Source organism: Gymnoscopelus microlampas (assembly GCF_963454915.1).
Source record: "Gymnoscopelus microlampas genome assembly, chromosome: 10".
NCBI lineage: Eukaryota > Metazoa > Chordata > Actinopteri > Myctophiformes > Myctophidae > Gymnoscopelus > Gymnoscopelus microlampas.
The window spans coordinates 26657141-26681115 of NC_139947.1; the positions used below are offsets into that span (position 1 = coordinate 26657141).

The window sequence follows — 23975 nt, forward strand, 5'->3', positions numbered from 1 at the left end:
CACTGTCCGATCCGCTCTCTTTGTCCCCAAATGATGAAGAATTACAAGGCAGTTCAGTGTGGCCGGTGAAGCAAGTCCAGTGCTCTTCAATGGATGTACTCGCCGCATTGTTGCTTTGCAAAGTCCATGGAGAGACACATCAGCACCTGGTGATGATGTGGGGTTTCCACACTGCTGGATAAGTGGCTATTTCCCAAAATGTTTGCCTCTTTCTTAAATAATTTGACAATTTGGCCAAATGCAGGTTACAAATAACCTGACCGCTCACATCATAAGAGGCAACGGAAAACAAGTCACAGCACTCGTGTGTAAACATGCATTCCATCAAACCTTTGGCTGCAGATTTCCTCATGTCATTTTTATTCATTTTTTAAAAACCTTTATTTACCCAGGGGGATGTTTACTCTGAACAACACATCTCTTTTTCCTTTTTCCTGACGTGACATCATCGTACCCGGAGGTTATGCGGAAACCCCTACTGAGTGGCACTTGACAGCCCATATATCCGATCAGAAAAGCAGATGTGCATGTGTTGCATGTGTTGTGTGCATGTGAGAGATGGTTTTAGAGAGAGAGAGAGAGAGAGAGAGAGAGAGAGAGACAGAGAGAGACAGAGAGAGACAGAGAGAGACAACGAGATGGAGAGAAACACAGTACATACATCCGTGTGGTTTTGTTGAATACTTTGATATTTAGTCCACTAAGACTAAACACTTTTAGCTGACTAAAATAAGACTAAAACTAAATGGTGTGTTATTGAAAAGGCTAAGATCAGGGTTGCCAGATCTGCTTATTATAATTTCCCTGCAAGATTTTATTTGAAATGAAAATAGCCGATCTACAAGCTCACAACGTGTCGCATCGTGACGCGTTGTGAGCTTGTAGATCGGCTATTTTCAAATAACTGATGTATATGTTAAAGTGCTCATGTGGCCCATAGATGCTTCTTTTGGGCTGGTTTTCCTAGAACTGGTTGCTTGTTTCTCTCACAAAATCTGGCAACACTCAACACAGTGCTTACGGCAACGGCTGTCGCTGGCGGAGTGGAGGCATAAAAACAGAGAGAGAGCAAGAGAGAGAGAGAGAGAAACATCAACAGCTGTGAGCGAGCGAGAGGGTGGGACACGGTGAGGTGGGCTCTGTTGACGCGTAAAATGAGCTGGCGAGTTTGGGGAGTTTGGGGAGTTTGGGGCTCAGTGTCTGTGTGAATGGAAGTTTATCTCCCTCATTAATCACTGCACTCAATCAAACCCTGGCTGTTGGACACATTCACACCCATCCAGACAAGAGCACTTAAAACACATTTATTGTTTGTTTATTGTCATTATAGAGCACTGAAGTCTGACATAATTTAGGCATCCTATACCTAGGTCATGTTTTTTTTTCATATTATGTCCTGATGAAGGCCTGAACAGGCCGAAACGTTGACGAGCAATACATTCTGGAGCTTTTTTGCAACTACCAGTGTGAAGGCTTTATTCTTTTTCATTATACTTTGTTTGTCTAAGCACCATGTACGTGCACTACCTTTTTCATGTTTTTTTTCCTCCCATTCTGAATTCCCATAGACGTGTTTAATATCGCCCGGCGATCGCCCACAAATGAGCCCGGCGGCTTGACTCATATGGGTATGAAGCATCAACTAACGGTGAGAAATTAAAACATTTTCGCCAGAAACAGACTGTATCAACTGTATACAGAGCCACCTCCCTGACAATAGACCATTATTCACATGCCGGCTATTTTGCTATTAATTAAATTAAATAATGCCACCCCGGCAAAATAGCTGATACAAGCTCAATATATTGTAAACAAAAATGAAATCAAAGTGCCTTTGAACTTGGAACAATGGTACCCCTGGCTTATTTTAAAGATATGCAATTCTACTTCTATTAGTCACAGGTGGTTGTTGTTTTTCGTTTGCTTCCACTAGACTAATGATAATATTCTACAGTCCAGTTTAAAATCTGAAATCTGTCATCTGGCATTCAGTGAGACATTTTCTGAATTATATAAGCAACACAGAATAATGAACATTAATTTTCAGAGTAGAGACTTTTTTTTAATTGGTCGTGTGGGCGGTATAAGGGACCTGGATGTTGGAGAGGTGAGCGGCTGGGAGTCAGTGAGCTATAGTAGGTCTCATGTACTGTACTGTAGCCAGACTGTTAGAGAACTGATAGCCTACAGCAGAGAGAACCAACGCTAACAGACCTGCTATAATACGCCTACTGCTTTGAAAACCAATCCTGATGCTGTTCCAATTTCGTTGCTGTCGGGCAGAAACCTCTTATTTTCATATTCTAACTTTTTTGAGTTTTTTTTTTAAATGAATACCCCACTTGATGATACTACAGCGTCACACAAAAGTAGCATAAGTAGGAGATCCGGCAGTACTGTAGGAATGCACTCTGAAAGTGTTGGTGACGAGTGGAGACTCGCTAAAGCAGTGTGTAGGCTACACACTACTGCCAGCAGCAGCAGTGGAAGTGGAACAGATGCTTACATTAATACCTGGATGGATATTGCGACCGCAATGCGCAACCTAGCCAAACTAAGTTTGGGTAGTTACTACATTTCGGTGGCACCAAACAGCTGCATTTTTTGTTTGGGTCCTGCCCACCCGAACCTCTGAATGCAGTTGTATAGTCTGTATCTTTAGTCTGGACCAAGCCTGCACTGTCCTAGACAGTGCAGGATGCATCATTGGGCCTTAGAGTAAAGTCTAGCTTACGAAGTCACTGCTGCACAGAGAACAATAAAATTAAAAAAAGCCCGACCTTCCGGATAACAAAGCTACATGCCTTCTTCTGGAGCCTGAAGAATATATATATACTAGAGTCTCGGGGGGCTACGCCCCCCTCAACCCCAGCCGCGGACCCCCTGTGGAGTGGCGGGACGCGTGGGGACCCCCGTGGAAGATGACGGACCCCTTCGTGGTGTTTTTTTTTTCATGAAGGTGGTTGCTTGTTTCTGGCGCTTGTTTTTAGAAAACCTGGCATGCCAACCTGGCATCCCAATGGCGGCGGCGTGTTGTTTTGCCTCGGTGGTACGCACGGTAAACGGTACGAAGCTGTTTCCCCTTCCGTTTTGTCCGAAATGTGGTGAGTAGAATTAATTATGTTGCGACGTGGAAACTGTGTCGTGAGCAATGATAGGTGCCCTACGCCACCCGTAAAATCGTCGCGTCTGGCGTGGCTACTGTGTTGGCGAGATGTGGTGTGTTGGCGAGATGTGGTGTGTCGGCGTTGTGTTTACTCGATTACAGAGCTGTGGCTATGGCGTCAGCGCGCGCGGAAGTGACTTGCCGTTTATATAATTAGATATATAAAAATGAGAGAACAGAATAGAGAACAATGGCTACAGAAACAGTGGATATAGCTGCAGCCCTACTTAGGAGCCAGCATTAGAGCGGTGGTGGTGGTGGTGGTGGGTCAGGGAGTGTGTCAGCTCAGCTGGCTGTGTGTGTGGTGATGATGTGATGTGAGGAAGGCTTGTCTCCTGGCTAATTGGCTCTGTTCCTCTCTGCTCTGGCAGAATGAACACGACCCCAGCAGACAAGACAAGACGAGCCTGTGGTCAGGTGGTCCTCCTGCTCAGCCTCTCACTGTGGCCGTACGCATAGTACGTCACGTTGTCACAGGACCACCTGCTGAGATGGATCCTCCTTTTGGATTCAATTAGGGGTGTGACAGTTAGTCGCACTAATCAATTTCATTGATTATTATAAAAAGTAATCGATAGAATAATTGCTTTTTGCAGTTTCATGGAAAAGGGTTAAGTAAGCACAAGTCCCATACAATGATGTTTTCAATGGATGTCAATGGATTCCGTTAGTCTTATGCTCATTGTTTATAATGAGGAGAGGAGAGGCTGGGAGGGCTGAACAAAGAGGAGAAGAAAGGAGATGACGGATGAGGCGAACACATGCCAAGGGAGGGGAGGGGAGGGGGTTAACAAGGACCAGAAGAAAGCACACATGACACACAGAGAGAGAGAGATGATAACGAGGCAGAGAATTCCGCTGGTCATAACAAGCTAAGACTTAGGAGCAGGGACAGGAACTGCACAATTAATTGAAAGTCGTGACATAGGAATTAATTCCAGCATCTTATTTGGTCAGTTGTACCTCCTCACCATTACACAAAAGTTATTAAGTAGAACTTTGTAAAGTATGACACCAGTAAGCACAATGAGCAACAAAGACAAAGCCTGTTTCTGACAGTGTTTTGAACAGACCAACATTGCTAAACGTGAAGTCCCATTTTCTCACTAATGAGGCTAGAAATTAATCCAAAAAAGGATTATTAATAATGGCAGAATTGGTGTTGGTATGTGTGGCAAATTGGAGCACTCGTACCAGGGGTAGGCAACCTTAGGCACTGATGCCACCACTGGCACGGGGGGGGGGGGGTAATCACTGGCACACTTGCGTGAGAGAGTGTGACAGAGAGGATTTTTCTTTTTAAAGGAGGAGTTCACCCAAAAAATGATTTATTTTCTATCAATTGCACACCCCATGAAGCATGGATTTATTTTGTTTTTTGTCACATTCCTAAGCCAATAATTTGATGCCCGGGTGTATTTCCGGTAAGAGACACAAAGAATCTACTTTGTGTCTCCTACCGGATACATTAGCCGGTAGGAGACAGGAATCAAATTATTAGCTTAGGAATGCGACAAAACACAAATAAATCCATGGATTCAAGGCTTCATGGGGTGTGCAATTGATAGAAAATAGGTCATTCTTTGGGTGAACTACTCCTTTAAATAAAGTATTTAGTGATCTAATTTTAAGTCCCCTCGCATCTGCATGCATATTGCCTCCAGCACACAATCCTTCCTCCATTAGCGCAGCCTTTTGTGTACACCTCACAGCATGTGGTCTATACGTCACACACCAGCGCTGTACAGTATTTACGCCTGAGGCTGGTTGATAAAAAGGCACAAACGACACAAGGATTGTTCAGTGATGTCACTCTAATGCGACGGTGTTTCAGACTCAATGTAGGCTGTGCAGCGGTGTATCAAAGAACGCCAGCGCGCACTGCTTTGTTTGAATAGACCAGGGGCCTTCAACAGGGGGTCCGGGACCCCTAGGGGGTCCTCAGAGTTACAACAAGGGGTCCACCAAATCTTTGTGTGATACGATTTTTTTCTTAACATTAACCACTTGAACCATAGCATTCCTATTCTGAGGGGAACATTAGCCGAAAATAGCAGATCTACAAGCTCACAACGCCTCGCGCTGCGAGGCGTTGTGGGCTTGTAGATCTGCTATTTTTGGCAAAGAGGTATAGGTGTATAGAGGGGACAGAAAGAGCAGTGTAGAGGGGACAAAAGAGCAGATCAAGGGAACTTTAAAAAAAATTCTGAAACACAATTTTATACAATATAGTGGGGGTCCCTGCTTCATCTCTCTCTTAGCTAGGGGGTCCCTGGCCTGAAAACGTTGAAGACCCCTGGAATAGACATTATAAAACACGTAGCCACACCCATGCTGATCAAATGCATATCTGACCAGCAGACCCAGACATTGAATCCTCATAATGGGGTATTGATGAAGCAAGCGTGATACATGATGAACCACGCCACCGGTTCCAAAATGTGATGGAACCCATTCCGGTTCCACAATGTTGCATCTGGTTCCTCCGGTTCCAACCCTATAGCCTATTACAGAAGGACAGATCTACGCCACTGCAAAGACAGGACGGAAGTAGGGGGGAGGCGATCGACATCCGCTTTAACCCATTCAATCCGGGAAATGATCTGTGTCATTTTAGGCTATGTATTTGGCTATTTCAAAATAGCAGATCTACAAGCTCATAGCACTTAAGCTTGTGAATCTGCTGTTTTTGAAAAATCTTAACAATTTGTGCAAATCTTTGAATATATATATATATATATTTTAACCAAACATTTTTAACTCAAATCTGTTCTTCTGGTGGTCCCTGGAAAAACATATTTTGAGATGGGGCGTCGGCGGACAAATACATATAATTTTGGAGGGACCTTGACATGAAAAAGTTTGAGAGCCACTGATATAGAAACCGTTTTTCAGAAACATGTTAGGATTTAGAAGACATTTGTAGAATCCCCCAGCAGCAAAGATTTGAGTTACAAATATTCGCTTCAAGATTTGTACAAATAAAAAAAAAAGAAAAGAAAAAAAGATATACAGTAGCAGATCTACAAGCTCTTTTTTTAATAGCCAAAGAAATCTAAAAATGACAAAGATGCGTTCCCGGTCTTGATGGGTTAAAAAGCCTTGAGCCGTTTCAGCGCTTCCGATGTTACTGTACAGACTGTATGAAGGCAGCGTTCGAAAAATGTGTGAGTCAACATTCTGTCTCAAGAGACTAGTCTCAATCCTATCCTATGCATGAGGAAATGGGCATTAAATCCTAACTTTCACACACACACACACACACACACACACACACACACACACACACACACACACACACACACACACACACACACACACACACACACACACACACACACACACACACAGTGCTCGGTTCAAACGTGATCTGCTGAGCTAGGCGAGGGAGGGAGTGTGGCTCTTAAATAAATAAATAAGAAACAAGAGTATGAAGAAGCATCAGAGAGGGAAATGATGTGTCTCTGAAAATAAGAAGCTGGGCTGCAGGCGGCCGTGTTCGACTCTCGGGGGATTTAACGGGAGATTACCGCCGTATCAAATGGCATGCCCCTCTCTAATGTTATGCCAAGCCCTGCTAAAGCCTCATTTATATACTTTGTCGCCCCCAAAAATAGCAGATCTGCAAGCTCAATTGCAGATCCACAAACTCGGACGATTCTGAGATTGTAGATCAGTTTTTTTCTTCTTTTTCTCTGCCATCACACATGGAGCATAATACTTAATACTTCCCTCTAATCTAGCTAATTTGACACTGTGTTATTTTAGGCTTGGGATTCTTAAATCCTGTGTTGAGGGTCACACAAGGAAAAAATGCACTCTGGAAACAAAATTGAGTTGAGAACCAACCATTTCCTTAAAATATTTGGTTGTTACAGTCAGATTAACAGCAGCCTTGTACATACTGAAAATCAAAATAAATTCCAGAATCAACAATTTACTTCCAGATGTGTTTGTTACAGTCTGCTTGAACATTAATACAGATAATAAAAATAATAAAAATAATACATCTTGAAAAATAAAAAAATATATATATTTTTTTTTCAATTGCTTTTTTTTCATTTTTCTTTTATGACAGTTGCCTCTCGCGGGCCGGCTATTGGGGAACCCTGGTCTAAGTGGTGGTGGAAAAAGTACTCAAATGTTTTACTTAAGTTAAAGTATCAATACTGCAATGTAGAAATAATCTGTTACAAGTAAAAGTCTGGAATTTTAAATGTACTTGAGTAAAAGTACAAAAGTATTGGGATCAAAATATACTTAAAGTACCAAAAGTAGAAGTATACTCATTATGCAGAATGTCCCATTTCACAAGTTTTCTAAATGTATAAACATCTTTTGAAAATAGCAGATCTACAAGCTCACAACGCATCGCATCGCGATGCGTTGTGAGCTTGTAGATTGGCTATTTTCAAATAGCCGGAATACTGTAGATGTAGAGCTGGTTAATGTATGTTTTGTAATAATAATCCAAATCTACAAAGTAACTAGTAACTTAAGTTTTCAAATAATTGTAGTGGGTAAAAGTACAATATTGTCCTCTGACATGTAATCATTTAGAAGGAGTAGAAGTAAAAGTACTGAACAGTGGAAATGCTCCAGTAAAGTAAAAATACCTCAAAATTGTACTTAAGCACAGCACTTGAGTAACTGTACTTGTTACTTGTACTCGTTACTTGACACCACTGGTTAACAGCAACAGAGAGAGAGAGACGTGTGTGTGTGTGTGTGTGTGTGTGTGTGTGTGTGTGTGTGTGTGTGTGTGTGTGTGTGTGTGTGTGTGTGTGTGTGTGTGTGTGTGTGTGTGTGTGTGTGTGTGTGTGTGTGTGTGTGTGTGTGTGTGTGTGTGTGTGTGCGCGTGTGTGTGCCTGTGTGCCTGTGTGTCTCTGTCTGTGTGTGTGTGTGTGTGTGTGCGTGCGTGCGTGCGTGTGTGTGTTTTTGGGGGCAGCAGACAAGGTGGAAGAGGAGACGGTAGGATTTAAGTGATGATCATAAAAGCAGTAGAACATCATCAAACAGAGAGGGATTTTGGCCTGGCATCAGGCACTGTGTTTTTTTGGGGAGCGTTTTTTTGTGGATGTTCTTCTCATGCTGACGGGAAAGGTGACGTAGGGGACAAGGAGAGGAATGAACAAACTCCTTCCGACATTCTTTTTTTTTTTGGACCGAGGTCACTGAGTTCTGAGTACAGTCCATTCATACACAGTGAGCTGTCAACCAGACCAGACAGCTCAGACAGCTTCCCCCCCCCCCCCGAAAACAATCAGCCCCCAAAATATAGGGGGATTTACCTTATGTTCAGGGTCTTAAACTTAATCATTTTGCGATCTCATTTGCATTTTTTTTTCCAAAGCTTTCATTGCTTCGTGTGTGTGTGTGTGTGTGTGTGTGTGTGTGTGTGTGTGTGTGTCTGCGAGGACCACGTATAGTAGAATTTGAAGAAACATACATTGTGAGGACCGTTTTCCTGGTCGTCACAAGACAAATGGTTGTTTTATAGTTAAAAAAAAGTTTTTTAGAGATACGTTTACTATTAGTAAAACATTCAGGTCAGGGTTAGACATTTAGAGGTTAGATTTAGGGATTGGAATTAGAGTTAAACATAATTTCTACTTAGTTGTGCGCCAGTGTCATGCACCGAAAAACAGCTGATCTATAAGCTCACAACGCGTCGCAGCGCGACGCGTTGTGGGCTTGTAGATCTGCTGTTTTTCGGCTTTAGGCTTACGGTTAAAAATGGCAAAATATATATATTTTTAAATGACATTCATAAAATGGCTTTCCTAAAGCGTTGATGTCCTCACAAGTATAGAAATACAAACGTGTGTGTGTGTGTGTGTGTGTGTGTGTGTGTGTGTGTGTGTGTGTGTGTGTGTGTGTGTGTGTGTGTGTGTGTGTGTGTGTGTGTGTGTGTGTGTGTGTGTGTGTGTGTGTGTGTGTGCATGCGTGCGTCTGCGTGCGTGCGTGTGCGCACATGTGCGTTCGTGCGCACGCTTGTGTTGTCTCAGTGATGGAGGATCTGGGCATCGTTCCATTTTTGTCACCCTCCTCAGAGGTAAGACAATGCTGAGAGAGAGAGAGAGAGAGAGAGAGAGAGAGACACACACAGAGACATAGTAGAGCGAGGGAGAGAGAGGTACTCTATAGCAGGGGTCTTCAACGTTTTCAGGCCAAGTTGAGAGAGAGATGAAGCAGGGACCCCCTCTATATTGTATAAAATTGTGTTTCAGATTCAACTTTTTTTGTTTACTTGGTCTGCTCTTTTTTCCCTCTACACCAAACGCCTCTTTGCCAAAAATAGCCGATCTACAAGCTCACAACGCCTCGCAGTGAGCTTGTAGATCGGCTATTTTTGGCCAAAGTTCTCCTCAGAAAAAGGATGCTAGGGTTCAAGTGGTTAAGGTATAAAAAAATCATATCACACAAAGATTTGGCGGACCCCCTAGAGTAACTCTGAGGACCCCCTAGGGGTCCCGGACCCCCTGTTGAAGACCCCTGCTCTATAGGGAAGGAGGGAGAAAGAGAGAGAGGGATAGCTGGACACGTGGAGCGGGCATTGTGTGGGTTATCATGCCACGCAGCATCACTTTGATAGGAGCCAGATAAAGGGATACAAAAGGGGAGATGAGAAGGGGGGGATGTGGGGGGGGGGGGGGGGGGTAACAGAGAGACGGTGGGAGGTGGCGGGTGGCTGTGATGATGATGGGGGGATAACATGTGTGGAGAGCAGGAGAGAGAGAGAAAGTGGTGGGATGACATGATGGGGTTGAGAGGCCATGAAATGCATCCACGTTTTGCGGGGTGGGGTGGGTGGGTGCGGGGCTTGGGGGGGTGTGTGTTTTGTGGAGAAGCAGGGTACATAATGATGATGACAAATGGCTGTATAAGCATTAGCACCTTTTCAACAACGGTTAACAGCGCTGCATGGACATAAAGGAGACAAGGGGAAGGGGGGTAAATACACGTAGGAATATTAAGCTAGCTGACTGTACTGTGATTATGAGTCACACACACACACACACACACACTTGGCACAAAAGTACACTGACATCCATTAACCATTCAAACGAGTAGTTCACCTAAAACATGACTTAATGTTTTGCACACTGTCTGTCCTACACCGCCCCAAAAATAAACTACTACTACGACCACTACTACTACGCTTGCAGATCTGCTACTTTTATTGAATGTTCGCCCCTGGAACGGAGACACTGGGGTTCATGTGGTTAAACCCGGGGGTTGAGCACTAATTCCAGCAGCAAACAGTGGATCGTGTAGCTAATCACGTTGGACGGCTCATCCGGCTGCATCTCAGTCACAGGGTGAAAGCCAATCCCATTGCGAGACAGGACAGCTCTGTATCCAATCAGAGTGACAGAGCCAGGGGGGTTTAAACCAGTTGCAGGTGGTGTATTAGGCCTGACAGGAGATCAGTGACAGCAGGTCAAACCTGACGCAACTGCTTTCTTCTGCTGTTTTCCCCTTCCTCTGTATTTAACCCTGGAACACTAACGGTGAAAATTGTTACACCTTCACTAACGTTGGGTAGATTTTACCCGATATAATAAATTCCATAAAAAACATTTCTCATCAAAATATATTAAAGCTAGGGCTGGGACTCGATTAAAAAAAATAATCTAATTAATTAGAGGCTTTGTAATTAATTAATCAAAATTAATCGCATGTTTAATCGCATATCAATATTTTACCTGAGATTTATTTTCAGTTCAAACAGATTTTGATATATGAGTGAATCAATGAGTGCATCAATCGATAAGTTTAAGCAACAAAATATAGTTTTTTTTTTATCAAGGTGGTACTAAACAGACCAACAGATCAGTGCAAGTTTTACCATAAAGTGCAGAAATTTTAGGAATATATTCAGAGATTCAGGTCCACGCTTCCGTTTTTTTTAATCTAAATTTCCCATCCACTGGGCCAAGCAAATGGTATGGTGCACTGGAATGATCGGTACTCATGAAACTCGTCCAGTGAGAATGTTTCTGTGGTAAAAAAAACATTAAAATGCGATTAATTTTTTTAATCGTGTTATTTTTCTGTAATTAATTAATTGAAATTAATCAGTTAAAAGTCCCAGCCCCAATTAAAGCAAATACAATTCTGGACAAAAAAAATACAAAAACAAATGTTAAAAGCCAGAACACAATAAAATGATCTGAACACCGTTATGCTTTCAATAAACCAAATTATTTATTTGTTAACCATTCCGAGGCTATAGAAATATTTTCATATACTTATTTATATTAGAGCTAGGTTTAGGGATAACTTCACTAACACAATAATTGACAACTTGTCCATACAGTACATGTAATTTCCACCCACTGTGCATCCTGCCTATGGGAACTGCAACCACGATCCCATAGTCTGTGAGGACTGTTCACAAGAACGCTAAATAAGAGCTTAAATTTGGGAAAAGTGAAAAATTTGCTTTGTCACTCTCTTCATAATATGCCAATAAACAATGCCTGTGTGCAAGTTCAGATCAATTGGTCAACCCGCTGAGGAGAGAATGCGTTGCCAGACAGACAGACAGAGGTTTCTTGATTTTATAGTAGGATGTCAGGCACTTTACCAGTGTTGATTTCGTCGACTAAAACTACAACGAAAAATGTTCGTCGACTACCTTTTTTCACTGCTGAAAACTAAATAAAAACGAAATAAAAACTAAGCCACGATGACTAAAACTAAGACTAAACATATTCACAATTTCGTCAACAAATAAAAACTAGACCAAATGTTAGTGAGGGACTAGTGGAGAAGAGATCCAGTAGAACTAAAATACAAGTCATTTTATGTTTGGTTGTGCTCGGGTGTTACACTCTGAAAATAGCAGATCTACAAGCTCACAACGTGTCGCAAGGCGACACGTTGTGAGCTTGTAGATCGGCTATTTTCAGCATGCAACTGAGTGTAAAATCAGCCATTATGACTAAATCAACTGTAGATTTAGTGGACTAAAATCTTATGATATTTATTTGACTAAAACTAGACTAAAACTAAAACATTTCAGATGACTAAAATATGACTAAAACTAAATGGAATTTTATTCAAAAGACTTTTAGTCATATTCAATATGACTAAAACTAAATCAAAATTTGCTGTCAAAATCAACACTAGTAGGATGTCATAGTTCCTCAGTAGCTCTGGGTTGAGGTAATCAGCCTGTTTAGTTATTTTTTTGTCATGACAGAGAAATGTAATTTAGTTTGGCGCTGATCGCGAGGTCAGTGCAGGGTGTGATTGGTACGCTCTGTGTGGCTGATTATTCTTTTGGGCCGCTTGATTACACTTCAGGTGGGCGGAGGGAACTGGTTGTGTGTGTGTGTGTGTGTGTGTGTGTGTGTGTGTGTGTGTGTGTGTGTGTGTGTGTGTGTGTGTGTGTGTGTGTGTGTGTGTGTGTGTGTGTGTGTGTGTGTGTGTGTGTGTGTGTGTGTGTGTGTGTGTGTGTGTGTGTGTGTGTGTGTGTGTGTGTGTGTGTGTTTTTTGTGTGCATTTGTGTGTGTGTGTGTGTGTGTGTGTGTTTGTATTACTATTTGTGTGAGGACCAAATGTCCCCACAAGTATGTAGAATATGAGTAATTGACATTGTGAGGACCATTTTCAAAAGGAAAATGGTTGTTTTACGGTTTAAAAAATAGACTTTTAGAGGTTTACAATTACTAATTATAATTATTAAAAGTGTCAGGTTAGGATTTAGATCATAGAAATTCGGTTTAGGGATTAGAGATAGGAGTTACGTTTGTTTTATGCTTAATCGCGAGCTTGTGTCGCGCTCCGAAAAATAGGCGATCGCAAGCACACAACGCGTCGCAGTTGTGTGCTTGTAGATCGCCTATTTTTCGGCTTTGGGCTTGCAAAAAAATGTGTTAATATGCCATTCATAAAATCATCGTCCTAAAATGTTTATGTCCTCAAGAGTATAGTAATACAAAACTGTGTGTGTGTGTGTATGCGTGCTGGTGCGCGCGTGCGTGTGTGTGGATTAGCGCTGTGTTAGTTTACTCTGGCAGAACATAATGCATTTTTACAGCACGTTCACTTAAACATCACTCAACTCACATCTGACATCCTCCCTCAGACTCTGTAATCGCAGATGACATTCCAGCTTATTTCTCAGTGCTTTTTAATTGTAAACAGCCCAACGCTGTGTTTGTTATCGTGCTGACACAGAACAAGGGGATGTTGTATTATCCTGGTCAGTGGAGGTTGTGTTTGAAAGGATTAGGACTGCCTCGCCAACATCAGCAGAACACAAATTAATTGGGAAGGATGCAGAGTTTTGGCAGAATATTTTGTGAGCCTACACATCAAGTTATGTAATATAGTTGAACAAGAAATATTACAAAATAATTCATGTATTATTAAGAATCACCATGCTGCCACCGTTCAAATGGAGTTGTGTATTTGCCAAGTTTTCGTCTTCCTTCGTCAAACAACACCACCTACAGGTTGAATAACGGAATGACGTGGTAATGCGTGTTTGCAAAGTTTTTTTTTTCCTGAGTATATTTTGAATTGTTTTCAACGGGAGCACATTTACGCTATGCTGGAAACGCTATAGCAGAATGACGAGGCTCTGAGCGTCCATTCTGCGCTGTGTGTTTATATCTTTTCTATACGTCTGTTGTTCAAACTGTGATGTTGTACTGTAGCACGGCCTGGTTTAACAGCCTATCAATGGTACAGTATATAAGAACAAACTGTATAGCCAAATTAAGATCTGCGCTAAAATTGTTGGTAGACCAGTTGAGGTTGTGTTACGTTCCTTTAAAGAAGCCCAGATCAATAGTATGCTTAGACTGGCGAAGAGCATCTCCTCTGACCCCTTACATGTTTTAAATGATGAATATCAACTGTTGCCCTCCATGAGGCGGTTTAGAGTCCCTAAATATAATAAAAACAGGCTAAAGAACTTTTTTGTACACCAGTCTGTTCTGCTTTTAAACCAAAATCGGTAAACCAAGAGGATATGTTCTATTGTCTATTGTCTATTGTCTGCTTCTGTGATAATGTATTGTGTATGTCCTGTCTGTATCTTGAACGGTGACGTCATGGACACAAAGCAAATTTCAGTGAGAGCTGACAATAAAGTTGTATCGTATCGTATCTGGCCTTTTTATCTGGTCACAGAGAGAACTCTGGATGTTTGGATGAGAGCGCCTGTTTTTCAGGCGCTTCGCGGCCTGAAAATCGAGGTCACAAAGTCACAGCAATCAAATCCGGATGTTGCGTTTGTAACACATTTGTGACCTGATTTAGCTTGTTAAATCCGGATGCTATGTTTCTATGATGCCCAGCTAGCAATTTTAATATAGGATAATGCAAATAGCTTACCTACAAAGGTTGAAGATAGGCTATAAAAATGTACATTTCGCTTAATACATGCCCACACTTTCTTTTGCCAGTGGAAAGAGGTTAGCCGTCCATCATGAACGTGTGCGTGTTTTGCTTCTTTCAGAAATACAAGGAGTTTGAGCGGGCGGTGCGAGTGGAAGAGATTGACGGCCTGCACCTGGTGAAGAGGCTGGCCGAGGACATGGAGGAGATGTTCCACAAGAAGGCCGAGGCCATGAAGGTATGTATGCTGCTCCACTGAAAATAACACCTTTTTTTATTCCATCCGCAGTTTCATATGCATTATTTAGGCCACAGACCACCATTTTATGCTATTTTTTCTGGGTGCCCAATCTAAACCAGTAAGGGTCCATTAAGGTTCCATTTGTACAGTTTCTTGAGTTACAGACCTATAGGGGTCCCGTTCGGACCCCTGGTGGTCCCCGGACCTGACGTTGAGAAGCGGTGTGCTGGTCAACACCACACAGAACCACACTGACAAACAAACACCATATAGTCATGTCATCGCAAATTGGAAACAACAATGTTTTGATGCTTTGCAAATAGAAAAACTGGCAGTATCTTTATCACCAATATCTGGATATAAAACAAATTAAGAAAATTGCGAACAAAAAACAAACCTTTATATTAGAAAGAGGTGGAAAAAGAAAATACAAATGGTCGTGCGGTCGGGCAGAAAACCGTCCGAAAACGTACATTTTCAGGAAATGGAAAAAAAAGAACCTTGTGTTCCAATGGCTAACACAAAAATCTCAGGAAGATAAAACATGGAGATCCAAGGTTTCTGCCCGACGACAGCGATGAAATGCACTTTGCACTAAGCTGACTAAAATCAGTTGTTAAAGTGGCTTTGGTCTGACCATATTAATGACCCTACTGGGTCTCTGATGAAGTACTGCAGGGTTGGATTGCCAAAGTGAAACCATAGATATCCCTCTGTGTGTGTGTGTGTGTGTGTGTGTGTGTGTGTGTGTGTGTGTGTGTGTGTGTGTGTGTGTGTGTGTGTGTGTGTGTGTGTGTGTGTGTGTGTGTGTGTGTGTGTGTGTGTGTGTGTGTGTGTGTGTGTGTGTGTGTGTGTGTGTGTGTGCGTGCGTGCGTGCGTGTGCGTGTGCATATCGTATCACTGTGTCATTGTATTGATCTCCTCAGACCAAACCACCCATTATCTAAGAGGCCACTTTAGGACAGAGCTGAGGGCTTCATGTGTTTGTGTGTGTGTGTGTGCATGCACATGCATGTGTGTGTTTGTATCAAGGAGCTAGCATCCGGCTTGTAAATTGAGGCGATATAGGAAGTGTGACAGTACAAAGCCAAAGTGCAGTAACTACGTTTTTTGGACACACCCACTTATTTGTGTATCCCAAAGGTCAAATTAGCCTTTGTGATTTGGGGGGATGAATAGGCTCTATGCACAGCAGCCATATTGGAAAGAAATTGGGCCTCTTCTTACTTCCTTCACAGGTGTTACCAATGATGCTAATAAAGGCTCTGTTCCATTCTGGTCAGGGTGCTGATATCGTGCCTGTTGGCTCACTAGAAACACTCCATTTTGGTTCCCAAATGGCCCCTTATGGTGGGTGTGTAACTCTGGGAGTGTTTGGTTCCATTTGTACACTCTCAGAGGTATGGGGGTCCTTGAAAATAAGACAACCACTATGCCACACTAAATGGAACAGAGCCTTAATTAGTATTATTGGTAACACCTGTGAAGGAAGTAAGGAAGGGGCCCAATTCATTCCCAATATGGCTGCTGTGCATAGAGCCTATTACCTCAAGAACTACTAACTACTAACCCCATTTTTCAGTGTTTTTTTTTTTTACCCCCATAGTTACTGCACTTTGGCTTGGCAGGGCATACGGTCTGTAGAAACCATTGGCGTGACGCTGTCCGTATTTCTTTTACGGTCTATGGTTTGTATGCACATTCATGCCATCGGCCCCTGTGTACGTGGGTTGGTGTGTGTTACTACAGTATACTCACTCTATAGCTCAATTCAGATTTAAGTTGTGACAGTTATTGTACAGCTTTCAGTGAAATGCTTGGTAGCTATTTTCTAGTGCAGTGGTTCTCAATCTTTTTCATGTCAAGGACCCCCAAATTGACACTTATTAGCCCGCGGACCCCCATTTGAAAAGATATGCCAGGGACCCCCATAAGAGAAGATTTTTAGGGCTCTCTAGCAGTGATTCTCAACCATTTTAATTTCAAGGACCCCCAGTTTGACATTCATTAGAGGCTACGGACCCCCATTTAACGCCATTTCTATCTCTGGGACCCCAATTTGTCTTGTAAAATTAATGTTAATTTAACTCTGAGAGTGTGCAAATGGAACCAAATGGACCCGTCAGAGTTACAGACCCATAAGGGTCCATTTGGTTCCCAACTATCCATCATTTAGCTGGGGACCCCCTGGAATTCCCTCACTCCCCGGACCCCACTTTGAGAACCAATGTTCTAGAGATAATACAGTGAGCAATATCAATCTCTGCAGTGTCGTGTATAAATAATATGTGATCACATCTGGACAGACAAAAACGCAGTATGAAATGTACACATGCAAGTTCTTAAAGGACGACTTCACCGCTTTTCAACCTATCTTCATATAATTGGTCCTCACTAATACTCATGATAAAATGGTACCATTTTTTTCTACTCGGCCTATATCTCATAGGAGGACTGTGGACAGTCCAGAAACCGTCTACCAGTGACATCATCGTTAGTTTTTTTCACATTTTTTTCACATTTTTTATTTAGATTTTTATTAACACGAGAACAATGGCTTCTTTTATTGCATTGCAACTTTCCAGGAATAGAAAGCCTGCAGTTTATATTAGCTTGGATTCCCCATTGATGATGTCACTGGTAGACAGGACTCTGAACTGTCCACAGCCCTCCTCTGAGACACAGACCGAGTCGAAAAAAAAGTCGTCCTTTAATATGATACATGAAGTTTACAAATGTATCTATAGTATGTAAATATATACCGGTAGATTATAGATAAGAACATAAGCAGCACATAATCTTGAGGTTCAGCACTGGAAGCATATGGAATATAGAGCATTGGTTCTCAAAGTGGGGCCGGGGAACCCCAGGGGTCCTTGGGGGGGTACCAGGGGGTCCCCAGCTATATTTTTTAATAGCGTCACAATCATTTTAAAGACTTTAACCATATTTTATACTTTGGCTACTCAAAAGTAGCAGATATACAAGTGCCGAGTGCCATGCTATGAGCTTGTAGATCTGCTATTTTAGAAAAATCACTGGCACAAAATATTTTTGAGATTTTTGGGGGTCCTTGACATGAAAAAGTTTAAGAACCACAGATATACTGTGATATACTGTGATGTGTTTGAGGCCTATCCATTTTAAAATAAGAACTCACTCCCGTGAAAGCAAAGAGTAATTTCACAAAACAATAAGACCCAGACAGCCATGGTCTGTATAGAAATGAATCACTCTATTGAGAGAACCAGACGAGGTTAACAGCATTATGGTCAAAAATATTCTCTGACGAGGCACAGAATGAGAGACCGTTTTAAATCATTCTTATCAGTAATGGTAACCAGGGCAACGTACGGTTCCACGAATTTGACACAATTTGTTATTACTTTAGTGGCACCAAGCTATCTTCTCAGCTGGGCTAGTTCCTCCTCTGATGACGTCGCCTTCCTTCAGAATCAGGCGCTGTCATGGTAACCCAAAGTTCGTGATGACCTGTTACTGTAAACCTTTGTTACCTTATCTACATTGTTTTACATACCAAGAGCTGAGGCCATCAGGCAGCATCAAGTTACAGACAGCTACTGCAGCGAGTTCATTAAAGAGCTGGTGCCATGGTTTTGCACTTTTTCTGTTTTTCATGTGTCTATGAGGTTGATAGAACTTCATTAAGCCCCCTGGTGGTGTTTTTATGGCGTTTTATGTCTTCTCTGACTATTTTGAGTTTCTACCTGGAGGCTGAAACCTTGAGGGTCAAACGTGCCAATAGAAAAACAGCGCTTTGGTGACATAGTAAAAACTTACCCTCCCCCTCATTATCATAATACAACAGGTGTGGGCATGAGGAGGAGGAGGGACTAGGACAGGTGGGTGGTGTTAAGGTGGTGGAGGAGGTGCTAAGGTGAGAACCAGGTATACTTAATGAACTAGAGGCGTGTCCACATAAAAACATAATTTAAAAATTTTTGTACACTTTTTTGAAAAAAATCGTCCTCCTAGTATAACCATAATACCTGATGATTATGTTTTAGGGGGGAAAAATCACTGAAAATCACGGCACCCCGTCTTTAAAGTACCAAAAGTAAAATAACTAATGTTTGAAAATAGCAGATCTACAAGCTCGCGTTGTGAGCTTGTAGATCTGCTATTTTCAAATAGCCGAGGTATAAAATAGGGCTGGAGTGGTTAATGTATGTTTTATAATATAATGATTTATATCTGCAAAGTAACTAGGAACTAAAGTTTTCAAATAATTGTAGTGGAGCAAAAGTGCAATATTTGCCTCTTGAGATGTAGTGGAGTAGAAGTAAAAGTATTGCAAATTGGAATACTCTAGTAAAGTAAAAAGTAACTCAAAATCGTACTCAAGTACATGTACTAAGTTACTTTCCACCACTGGTCACGCCTCAACCGGGGAGTGTGTGTACTGTAGTAGGGGACTCAGGACAGTGCCGTGGGGGATACCACTGTGTTATGGGTGTCAAGAAGTCAAAGTCAGTCATCCTTCAGTGCTTGTGGGTCATCATGTAGCAATTGTGTGTCACATGTTCTCGCCTGTGGTGCGTCTCAATCTGTCTTCATGTGTGTGTGTGTGTGTGTGTGTGTGTGTGTGTGTGTGTGTGTGTGTGTGTGTGTGTGTGTGTGTGTGTGTGTGTGTGTGTGTGTGTGTGTGTGTGTGTGTGTGTGTGTGTGTGTGCGCGTGCGTGTGTGTGTGTGTGCGTGTGCGTGTGTGTGTGTGTTATAACAGCGGGGGTAGTGCAGGGTGGCTTTCGTGGCACACCGCCTCTCTAGCTCCGGGTGATGAGACCCTATCTTTCCTACATGGCTGCTGTTAACAGAAATTGGATTTCTTTTCGAGTCAGGGGTGAGCATGCAGGGAGGCAAGAGAGAGAGAGAGAGAGAGAGAGAGAGAGGGAGGGAGAGATCATCAGACCATGTCCATGCGTTGGCTTTTCTTGTGTGTGTGTGCTGTTATTCTTCAGTATGGCAGACTGTCTGGATCAGATCCAATCCTTAGTCACACTGTAGAATGGAACCATTTTTTAAGAATCTCATCGCAAAAGTCAACATCTGGCCCTTTATACCCACTTTGAACAAAAAAACGTGTTGGCTGCAATATGATTAAAACTCATTATTGAATATCATTATCAGTACTGTTAAGTCAATTGCAAAAAAAAAATCACACCCAGTGTGAAGAGAGTGGTGCCTTTGAAAGTGTAACTGGTTGCATCCTTGTGTTGCAATCAGCAACAATATGTTGTCACGTGTCACGTGAAGCTCAAAAAAGAAAAAGCATTACTCATCGTTGTAAGCAATGGCCAGTCTGTGTATAGTGCTTAACACATTCTCTGCCAGGTATTATTAATTAATTAATTCATTAATGAATCCGCCTAGCCAGCGTTTTTATTTTAAAGATACACGGAGACCCAGGGAAGCCACGATGTGCACGCAGATGTAAACAAAATTAATGCATGCTGAAAATAGCAGATCTACAAGCTCACAACGCGTCGCAGCGTGACGCGTTGTGAGCTTGTAGATCTGCTATTTTCAACACCCGAGCGCAACCAAACATAAAATGACTTGTCTTTTATTTCTACCGGATCTCTTCTCCACTAGATCCCTCACTAACATTTTAGTCTAGTTTTTATTTGTTGACGAAATTGTCAATATATTTAGTCTTAGTTTTAGTCATCATAGCTTAGTTTATTGTACATGACACGTGCATGGCATTATTCCAAGGTCTTGTCAACTAGTTAAAGCAACGTTACATGTACACGGCACCTTTGCTTGCTGACACGTCTAAGATGTCCATTCATGTGTTATAGATTAGACGTTTTATTGTGTGTAGTGTGTGGTAACAGAGTTGTCGTCCCGCTGAGAGTGCGTTAAGCCCCTGGAGACGCGAGGAGCACCGTTAGCTAATGGCTTCTGCTTGCCTGCCGCCTGGATGCTTGATAATTGTATATCTTGATACGCCGTGTGTGTGTGTGTGTGTGTGTGTGTGTGTGTGTGTGTGTGTGTGTGTGTGTGTGTGTGTGTGTGTGTGTGTGTGTGTGTGTGTGTGTGTGTGTGTGTGTGTGTGTGTGTGTGTGTGTGTGTGTGCGCGCTTGCGCCTTGGGGGGTAAATTATACAGGGCTGAGGAGAGATTCTGGCCGTGGAGTTGATGGAAGTGCCTTTAACCCATTAAAATCGGGAAGGCATCTATGTCATTTTCCATGTCTTTGGCTGTTCAAAAATAGCCGATCTACAAGCTTGTAGATCTGCTATTTTTTGAAAAATCGTGACAATTTGTGCAAATCTTTGAATATATATATTATTATTTTTTAAGCGAACATATGTAACTCAACTCTTTGCTTCCGGGGGTCCATGGGGGTCCCTGGGGGTCCCTTTTTAGATGTGGGTTGGCGGCCAAATACATAATAATTTTGGGGGTCCTTGACATGAAAAAGTTTGAGCACCACTGATATAGAAACATACACGTTTTTCAGAAAACTGTTTAAAAGACATTTGTAGAACCCGTATCTCAGGTCTTAATGGGTTAAGTAGAAAGAGAGGAGGGGGGGGGGGGAACGAAGGTCTGAGGAGAGAGGAAGAGCGTAGCGGAAAGGAGAGCACGGTGTCAACGTAATCATGAGTATGGAGGATTGAATGGAGAGCTGCTGAACCCCGTGTCAATATATACAACTATGAGAGTTTACAAATGTAACCGAATGTACCCGTATACACCATGTAACCAAGATGACCCCTATTATATACTCTAGGGGTCCTCTCTTGTACACTCTCAGGAGTTACAAATGGATGAATTATAGATGTTGCTCAGCAACGGTCAGGGCCCGGCTCAGGGTTGCCAGATCTACTTATTACAATTTCCCCGCAAGATTTTATTTGAAAATAGCCGATCTACAAGCTCACAACGCGTCGCACCACGACGCGTTGTTAGCTTGTAGATCGGCTATTTTCAAATAGCTGATGTATGTGTTAAAGTGCTCATGTGTGGCCCATAGTCTCTTCTTTTGGGCTGGTTTTCCTAGACCTGGTTGCTTGTTTCTCTCACAGAATCTGGCAACACTGGCCGGGTTGTTTGAGGAGGAAAAAGAAAAGGAGGAAGTGGAGATTGGAGATGAAAAATAGGAAGAGGAGGAAGACAAAAATGATCATTAAACCTAATTCACAACAAGGCACAATGCCTCAGGTATAAGACAGTGATGGCCAACCTGTGGGCTGGGGCCCAACCTGTGGGTCGGGGGGATATTGCAAGTGGGCCCCCAAATAAATGTCAAAACACCCAAGTTTGTATTGATAATATAACATTATATAACACAACATCTAACTATAATTTGACTAACCTCTGTGGCCATGGTGTCTCAGTGTCTCGGTGTGTGCCCGTTTCTCCTCACTGGCTGGAGCACTTGATCTGATTTTGCACACAGCCATTGCCCATTACCATCTGAACTTAACTGTGTACGCTGTAATCCAATTCAGGTGACTGGTGAGTGTATCTCATTTGATCCCTCGCCATCATCAGCAGTGGGTGTGTCTGTATCTAGCACCTCCCCTGGGGGCGTGTCATCACCTTCAGACTCCTCTCCCTCGCCTGTTTCTCAATTTAATCAAATCTCAGCTTTGTATTAGCCATTATGTGTCAAACAATGGGAGATAACGTTGCCAGGTTTCGCACAAGAAACAGGCAGCGAGAAACAAGCAGCAAGGTCTGTACTTTCGCCTGCGCCCCTCACCGGGGCTTGGGTGCTCATATCCCCCTACGGGTATGGTCTAGTAATGAATAATGAATGTAAAAATAAATAAATAAATGGATTTAAAAAAAAAAAAAAGAAATTCATTGTGATACCGATAAATAGGAACTTATAGTATACTATACGTTAGTTCCATTGATCCAAGCCGGAACACAATCGATCGACTGATCATTAAAATAAACATGCTCTGAAACCGGCTGCCGTGCTATTAAAGTGGTCAGACGGGTGGGCTTAAAAACGCTTGAAAAAGATTTTTCAAGTGGGGCCCTGATCCAGAAAAGATTGTGAACCGCTGGTATACTGTACATAAGATATTCATCCTGCATTGCTGCAGGTCTTGAAATCAACGGTTTGGAACCAATGCAGTGTCGTGTGATGTTGAGCTACCCGGAGAAATGGGAGAAAAGCTGAGGTGTCTTCACACTATAAGACTTATGCAACCCAACAGGGTTGCACTAAGCTGCATTAAGCAGTTTCCCTCTCTACCAGAGGATGTCGAAAACTGCAACACAGTAAAATACAAAGTAAAACTACTGGGCTATGGAAACCCCTAAGATTAACCCTTTAAGACCGGGAACGCATCTGTGTCATTTTAAGATTTCTTTGGCTCTATAGAAATAGCAGATATACAAGCTCATAGCGCGGCACCGAGTGCCGTGCTATGAGCTTTTTAATATTAAAAAGGTGTGCAAATCTTTAGTTTGAATATACATATACTTTTTTAAAGCGAAAGTTTTTAACTCAAATCTTTGCTTCTGGGGATTTTACAAATGTCTTCTAAATCCTAACAGTTTTTTTTTCTTTTTTTTTTTACTTATGTTGCTATATTTTCAATGGTTTTCAAACTTCTTTCATGTCAAGGACCCCCAAAATAATATGTATTTGTCCGCGAACCCCCTCCCATCTAAAAATATTTTGTCCCAGGGACCCCCAGAAGCAGAGATTTGAGTTAAAAATGATTTGCAAAAATTTTCAAGATTTTTCCAAAAATAGCAGATCTACAAGCTCATAGCGCGGCACTCGGTGCCGCGCTATGAGCTTGTAGATCTGCTATTTTTGAATAGCCAAAGAAATCTTAAAATGACACACATGCGTTCCCTTCCCGGCCTTAAAGGGTTAAACTGTGCATAAAGGCTAATAGATAAGCCCCCTAATAATTCCTGCCAGCTCAAAGCACCTGAACATTTTCGACTCACTTTGGGCTTACAGTAGACATTTTTGGTGATAGTTGCAAAGTGATATCAGGTCACATGTGACTGATTGTCTCCGCCAGGCCGAAGGCGTGGCAGAGACTATGTCTTGCACCCTGTCTGTCTGTCTGTCTGTCCGTCCGCCCGTCCGTGTGTCCGTCTGTCTGCGATCAGCTAATCTCCGGCACCGTTGGCCCGATTGCAGTGAAACTGTGCAAAGCACACTCCCTGGATATCAGAGCACAACCTCTGCCCTTTTTTCAGATCA

General features: G+C 42.3%; 1 protein-coding gene across 1 annotated transcript in view; it reads left to right on the forward strand.

Moving 5' to 3' along the window:
* The window catches only part of LOC311054166 (voltage-dependent calcium channel subunit alpha-2/delta-3-like), a gene marked incomplete at both ends in the record, with an annotated part of 378193 nt that overhangs the window by 62329 nt on the left and 291889 nt on the right, over positions 1-23975 (forward strand). The window contains 1 exon segment of the mRNA XM_084070045.1: positions 14646-14762. Within this exon segment, the coding sequence (XP_083926171.1) occupies positions 14646-14762 (117 nt within the window).